Source organism: Henckelia pumila, chromosome 4, assembly GCF_033568475.1.
Source record: "Henckelia pumila isolate YLH828 chromosome 4, ASM3356847v2, whole genome shotgun sequence".
In the NCBI taxonomy this organism is placed as follows: Eukaryota; Viridiplantae; Streptophyta; class Magnoliopsida; order Lamiales; family Gesneriaceae; genus Henckelia; species Henckelia pumila.
In genome coordinates, this window is record NC_133123.1 from 32,365,009 (window position 1) to 32,372,476 (window position 7,468).

The 7,468-nt window shown below is 35.3% G+C and overlaps 1 protein-coding gene across 18 annotated transcripts; it reads left to right on the forward strand.

Annotated features, from left to right (window-relative positions):
• The first annotated feature begins 1,301 nt into the window (after nt 1-1,301).
• Nucleotides 1,302-7,176, forward strand: LOC140861259 (putative pentatricopeptide repeat-containing protein At5g65820). Of its 18 annotated transcripts, none has more exons than XM_073264267.1 (12): nt 1,303-1,463; nt 2,137-4,580; nt 4,702-4,893; nt 4,986-5,045; nt 5,152-5,220; nt 5,346-5,782; nt 5,876-5,953; nt 6,206-6,240; nt 6,317-6,406; nt 6,490-6,561; nt 6,650-6,818; nt 6,887-7,176. In XM_073264267.1, the coding sequence occupies exon 2, from the start codon at nt 2,309-2,311 to the stop codon at nt 4,280-4,282; it is 1,974 nt and encodes a 657-aa protein (XP_073120368.1). In that variant the 5' UTR covers nt 1,303-1,463; nt 2,137-2,308; the 3' UTR covers nt 4,283-4,580; nt 4,702-4,893; nt 4,986-5,045; nt 5,152-5,220; nt 5,346-5,782; nt 5,876-5,953; nt 6,206-6,240; nt 6,317-6,406; nt 6,490-6,561; nt 6,650-6,818; nt 6,887-7,176. The 18 variants fall into 18 exon arrangements, with proteins under 18 accessions (XP_073120356.1, XP_073120368.1, XP_073120369.1 ...); XM_073264268.1 differs by lacking the exon at nt 5,876-5,953 and having other exon boundaries at nt 5,346-5,648; nt 5,737-5,782; XM_073264263.1 differs by having other exon boundaries at nt 5,346-5,648; nt 5,737-5,782; nt 5,876-6,406.
• The last annotated feature ends 292 nt before the right edge of the window (nt 7,177-7,468 follow it).

The window sequence follows — 7,468 nt, forward strand, 5'->3', positions numbered from 1 at the left end:
GTGCGTTAAAAATAGAAATATGAAACTATTCCGTCCATTTTTTTTTTCAAAAAAAAGTAAACAATGATCATTAAAAAATTATATATATAAGTTGAAAAAGACTGCTAAAATGGAAATTATAATATTTTTCAAATGATTTATTTTTTCGAAAATAGTGAATACAGTATCATCAAATTTAAAAATTTAAATAAGATATGATTGAATTCAAAACTATAGATAGAGATAATATATGATATTCAAGAAAAAATAATTTTATGATTTGAGTGATATATTTTTTTATCTAAATTTTTTTAAAATATAAATAAATATACGATTTAATTTTTTAAATTTTTTTCATCATCATACTTATAATTGTTTTTGTTTATTTAACTTTATATGCCTTATATATTAATTTTTGTTAATATAAAGAACATTTTAGACTAATTGTACATAATTTAATGTAAGTTATCTTATCAAAATATTATGTATCTATATTTTATTTTATTATATTTATTTTTATATTATATTTTTTCTATTATGTTATTTCAACTTGAAAAATTTTAAAATTTATTTTAAAATTTAAAAAAATTATATTTTTTTATAGAATACAAATATTGCATACATCAAATTTATAATTATTGGATAAATGAATCCTTTGGGAAATAAAATAAATTTAAATATACAAAGATAATATGAAGAAGTAAAATATTAAAATATAACATTTCTAAAAAAAATAGGGGTGAAACAATTTTTTATATATAAAAATATTTTAGAAGATGTCAAATAACTTATTTCAACAGTTTAAAACTGTTTTCTAATAGTTTTCTAAACAAATTTACAAAACTTATATACTCTGTCAAACACCCCCAAATATAATAAATTTAAATTGATTTCAATACTCAAAAAATTTGAAATCCATTGTGATAACCTCAATTGTAGTATAATAAATATCAAAATGAATTTTATTTTATTTTTTAAAGTTATCTAAACCAGTGATAAAATATAAAGTAAATGACATTCAAAAATCCCTTTCATTCCAATCTTTACGTCAAGGGATCAAAATCTTGGTTAAATCGAAAAAAATCGACTGAAGGGGAATTTAAACTTTGGATTCCATTGCCCATTGGGTTTCGGTTTTGAAAATTAAAATATTGTTTAAACCGAAATGGTATATAATATTATCGTATTATTGGGCTTGACTTTCTTTGCAATTCAATTCATTATTTTGGGCTTAACATTCAGATTGGTTTGGGCTTTAAACAAGGTTGTATCCTAACCCAACAAGAAAACGGACCGTCCAAGTTCTTCTGGGCATCGTATGCGAGGCTTCGTATTCTTCATCTTCAAACCAGCGATATAGCTCCTCAGTGTAGACTGTAGAGCACCAGTCATACCGAGCTTTTCATGTAATAAATCTTTGGCATCTCCAAATCTTGGAATGTTGGATTCATCTGAAAACAATTCTGAAGGTAAAATTTGTTTCAGTATAAAATTTGTTTTTTGTTTTGTTTTGTTTTGTTTTGTTTTTTCTTTTTCTGTGTGTTAACTGCTTAATGCAATTGATGATAATGTTGGATTAATGCTTCGATTCATGGATAATGCTATTTAATTTCTGCTCTTTTTTTCTTTAATAAAAGGAATCGATTTCTGCTTAAGCAGAAACTTTGAAATTCAGGCGTTCCCCGTAATTTATTTTTATTCTCTTCGTTTTGAAGAATCCTCATTTCGTGCTTGTTTTGTTGAGCACAGATTATTCAAGATTCAGGCCTACCGAATCATTTTTTTGGTCAAATTTAGCTAACGACTACAGTTACTGATCCTTTTTCTGCTTCTGTGGTGATTTTCATATTTTGTAAGGCTCGAGGTTGCAGATTGCACAACTAAGACAGAGATGTTGTGTGCGTTCCCCCCGCTCTTTTTTTTTTTTTTTAATCTTCAAAGAATAGTTGTCTCACAAGAGACAACTGAAGCGCTTGCTGCAGTTGATCATTGTGTAGTGCTACTCTACCATGCTTCTTGTTTTTTTTAATCTCTTGTTTCTAATCTTGTTTGTTTATTGGTCTCTTGTTTCTAATCTTATTTATTTCATTGACTTTGGGATTGAGATTGAGATTTATTGATTTTCGGGTATTTTCCAAATCAGGCTTGACAATTTAGGGGAAAAGGTTTAGAGGAGAAAAACTTCAAATTTACAATCAGCTGTCTATGATGTTTTGCGAATTTTGGTGTAAGCAAATTGAATTATTGAACGGTGACCAAAGGATATAATAGACGACGAAACTGGCAGTCATCAGTTGGGTAATAAGAGTATCCAATCGTTTTCTTAGAAATGCAGAGAGTCGCTTCGAAAAAATCTGTTCTTTATTTTCAATATCATAAATCATCAAGATGTTCTCTCTTTTCCACCTATTCATTCATGGGTTCGGCCCAAGTGGCATCAAACATCCCACAAATTCCTAAGCTCATGTATCCCACTATGCCAAATGGAATCTCCAACGCAGTACACGAACCAAGAGAAGGGTTTGGTCTCATCCACCTCAAGAATGAAAAAAAATTACCCAAGGAAATTCAGGTATCTCCCTATGATGAATATTTTACTGAAGTTGAAATGATATACAGAATATTACGGAAATTTCACTCTAGAGTCCCGAAATTGGAGCTTGCTTTGCAAGAATCTGGTATAGTGATTAGGGCTGGGTTAACTGAAAGGGTTCTTAACCGCTGTGGTGATGCTGGGAATTTAGGATACCGATTCTTTGTGTGGGCGTCAAAGCAGCCAGGTTATCGGCATAGCTACGACGTGTACAAATCAATGATTAAGGTTTTAGGTAAAATGAGGCAATTTGGAGCAGTTTGGGCTCTCATTGAGGAGATGAGGAAAGAAAATCCTCAGCTTTTGTCTCCAGATGTTTTTGTTGTTCTGATGAGGAGATTTGCTTCTGCAAGAATGGTGAAAAAAGCAATTGAAGTCTTGGACGAGATGCCCAAGTATGGGCATGAACCTGATGAGTTTGTTTTTGGGTGCTTGTTGGATGCCTTGTGCAAGAATGGCAGTGTAAGGGAAGCTGCTTTGCTGTTCGAGGATATGAATATTAGATTCAAGCCAACTATCAAGCATTTCACATCTCTGTTGTACGGTTGGTGTAAAGAAGGAAAACTAGTGGAAGCAAAATTCACGCTGGTGAAAATGAGGGAAGCAGGTTTTGAGCCTGATATAGTAGTTTATAACAATTTGCTTCAAGGATATTCAGGGGCAGGGAAAATGGTTGATGCTTTCCATCTTTTGCAAGAGATGAAGAGTAGTGGTTGCGAGCCCAATGCAACATCATATACCATCGTGATTCAGGCACTCTGTTCTCGAGAAAAAGTGGTAGAGGCAATGAGGGTTTACATGGATATGGAAAAGGCTGGGTGTGAAGCTGATATTATTACGTACACAACTTTGATAAGTGGCTTTTGTAAGTGGGGAAAGATCGATAAAGGGTATGAGCTGTTAGATGCTATGAAAGAGAAAGGGTATGCACCAAATCAGACAACTTATATGCATATCATGTTAGCTCATGAGAAAAAGCAAGAGTTGGAGGAGTGCCAGGAGCTTTTGGCGGAGATGCGAAAGATTGATGTATTGCCTAACCCGTCCATTTATGGTATCATTATTCGACTGGCATGCAAGCTTGGGGAGACTGAACAAGCTATGAAAGTTATGAACGAAATAGAGACAAATGGATTCAGCCCTGGAGTTGACACCTTTGTAATTTTGATTAATGGGCTCGTCGAGCAAGGATGCTTAGTTGAATCTTGTGATTACTTCAAAGAAATGGTCAGTAGGGGCCTTCTAGCCGCTCCCCAGTACGGGACTTTGAAATGCCTGTTGAATTCCCTTTTGAGAGCAGAGATGACTCAAATGGCTAAAGATATCTGGAGTTGTGTGACAAGTACAGGATGCGAGCTTAATGTGTATGCATGGACAATTTGGATTCACGCTCTGTTTTCGAATGGCCATGTGAAAGACGCTTGCTCTTACTGTTTGGAAATGATGGATGCTGGCCTCATGCCTCAGCCGGATACATTTGCAAAGCTTTTGCGAGGTTTGAGGAAGCTGTATAACAGACAAATCGCTGCGGAGATTACAGAGAAAGTGAGGGAAATGGCTGCTGAGAGACAAGTGACCTTCAAAATGTATAAAAGACGCGGTGAAAGAGATTTGAAAGAGAAAGCTAAGGCAAAGATAGACGGAAGAAAGAGGAGGGCCCGTAGACGCCGGTGGGGAAGAGGTCAGAAGAAGGTTGATGACCTCTCATGACTTGGGAAAAGGGTACTCAACTCCTGACATAAACTGGGGTTAGTTGTAACCGTTCGAAATTGACTTATTTGTTTAACAGAGAGAACAGGGGTCCAGAATGAGTCAGTATACTCGCGAACTGATCGATTCAAGCATAGATTTGCCAAGCTTGAGTCTCTGTCACGTTATAACTTAAATGGCTTCCGACACATGTGTGCTATGTCATAATGGTTCTTTTTTGCAAAGTTTGGAGCATATATTCCCTCGAAAGAGAAGGAAGACAGTGGTTAATGGTGAATCCGAACTATCAGACTCCAAGGTCAGAAAATTCAAATCATGATTCTTTGTCTTTCCTATACTCCTTTTTTGTCACGTATTTGTTTTATTCGTTGAATTGAAATGTGTTGTTAAGATGATTAACAAGTCCAAATCATGATCAGGATGCTGGAAATCCTCGAAATAGAAATGAAAAGCTAAACATGGAGAAGTTAGAAGATCAGCTTGATCACAAATCTGTTTCTCCAAATGGACTAATTAGTCCAAAAGGTAATACAGAAATTTCGGAGGAGGATGACGCCGAAACAAGATTAAAATGAGACCAATCGGTCAACACACACAACCTTGTCGATAGAGTACGCTTCAACCAATTACCACTAATTCTAACTCTTCAATTCACGTCATCCAAGGTTGGTTAATCTGTGCAAATGTTTGTATTGTTGATTAGAAGGGAAGGATAAATGCACTCATGAAGTTTTTCCAGGGCTTTGTCCCTGGATATGATAAGGTGAACCTGGGAATAACTAAGTCTATCTCCCTCCTGAGTCTGGTTGTGGTACCGTTCACTGCTATACTAGTATATTACTGATCACTGGCTTCACTTTCCATTCCAGATCATCGGGAAAGCAGTAATGCTTGACGAAATCATCAACTTTATACTATATATGCAACAACAGGTTGAGGTAATACCTGCCTTCTTCTGAGTTTGATGCCATAATATCTAAGTTTATGCACCTCATTAATCTTGGGTACGTAGACCCGTGGGCTTGTCTTCTTTCGTTGTCTATAAAATGATAAATAAATGCAGAGACGTGCTCATGTACGTGAATGGAACATGATATGGACACCAAATTGTTAAAATGATAAATAACCTAGCTGCTGTGAATCTAAGTGAAAGATCTCAACCAGATCCATTTCTCTCCAAGGATGTAAGAATTTGGTTTGCCATATTGAGTTTATTACCACATTATGTAAGCTAAATTTAAGTTTAACTCATCTCTATGGATTTGTCCTGCACTAGTAGTAATTGCAGCAACTGAAGGTGATCAGGAACTAGAAGTGAACACCTTTCCATTGCCAGCCCCAGACTTATGCCACACCAACTCCTCAAGTGACCATTCCCAAACCAAAACTTTGTCTAAATTCTACAGTCTGTAGTAGTCTGATTTTCGTACTATTTCACTTATTTTTCATTTCAGTTGAGCTTCGATTTGAGTGAAGAGGATGCTAGCATAGATAAAGCAGGTCCGGGATGTTTGCATGTTACATATTCCGTGGAAGCAAACTGATCTTTTTTTTGGTTGGTCGGGTTGTGTTTTGCTGTTGTGGTTTGTGCAGTGGTGGTGCTAAACTTTCTGGCTTGTTCTTCAAATTATGGCTGAAGAAATGTCTTGCAATGTGATTATACTTGCATGCGTATGGACTTCAACCAATCTGAGTGCCATTATTGGTTTTTATATTGAAGCTGGACGAGCTTTATTGTTCGAAAGAATTTTTTTTAAAAAATTCAAAATTTTGAATTTGTGTAAAGTATACATGATTGCATGATACAACAAATTGGTGCAAGTAAAGCGAATTTTCTCGTCATTTATCATTTATATTTTTACTCGTTTCTTTGGCCTAGAACTGACTTAAGTTTGCTCTTTATTCCCAAAATCTTGGTTCTAGGGAATGTCTTCTGAACTCCATTCCAGTTTACTTGGGTAAAGTCCTCCACGAATGTTGTTTTATACTCTCACATTGTACACCAGTTGATCTATGAATGCCAATCATATACAGGGGGATATGATATGGAAGAGCAGGCCGCAAGGGCGTATGATTTTGTGGGCACTTACATACTGGGGACCTTCAAGTCGTATCAATTTTCCGGTAGCGATTTGATTTTCATTTCTTTTCCATAATCTTCTTATATAACCAGTTTCCATGAAATTGAAGTCCTTAACTTGATGCAGTTGGAAAATTGCCAGCAAGAATTCGAAGACACGAAAAATATGAGCAGAGAGGAATATCCTGCACTTAAGAAGGTGTGCTTGTGCCCTTTTCTATTCTCACTTTCCCTAGAAACCGACATTTTTTTCCCTTTAAATTTTGTTATGACTCAAAAAATTTCAGGAGAAGCAGTGGTTTCTCAAGAGGAGCTTCAATCTACAGTGACCAGGTCTAAGAACCAATCCCAATGAAAAGGCCGAATAAATTGGATTCGGAAGTAATACTACTCCCAAACTTCCTAATATAAGACCCGATCCCAAAAAGACTAAAAGAAAATCATTTATTGGTGCAGGTAAATCCATTTTATTTTATAGAAAAAAAAGAAATCAAAATATTTCATGACTTTATTGACCTGACCAGGAAAGAGGAGGAGGTTCTCAGGATCGGTAGCAAGTTGGGATAGGTCAGTGACAGGAAACAAGGATCTTTATCTCGGGACATTTAGTGAGTGAATCATTTGAATCTTGAATACATTGAGTTATTTGTTTAACAGAGAGAGCAAGGGTTTAGAATGAATCGAGTCTACTCGTGAACAGTACTGATCGTTCGAGCTTAGATTTGCTAAGCTTGTGTCTTTGTCACGATACAACTTAAATTTGCTAAATAAGTTCGTTTTAACTTGATCTCAATTTCTGAAAAATATAAACCAATGTGAGCCTGAAAGTTCATCAAATCAAAATATGAAATGAAAGTTACACATGCTCATTCCCTGGGATTCACTGTATGCGATTCTTTACGTTTATTTGTTATCATCATCATCAGTGAAAAAAGATAAAATGGTAATATTTTGAACGGGACTTCATATCTGATAAGTTTAGGCTCTATCAAGAAATTCCTATTGGGCCTATGGTGACTCATAGCCCATGTCTTAGTAGAAATATTAAACCCAAATTTCTCCGAGGTAGGCTGATAATGTGGGCCAAGCCTTTACATCATATGGTG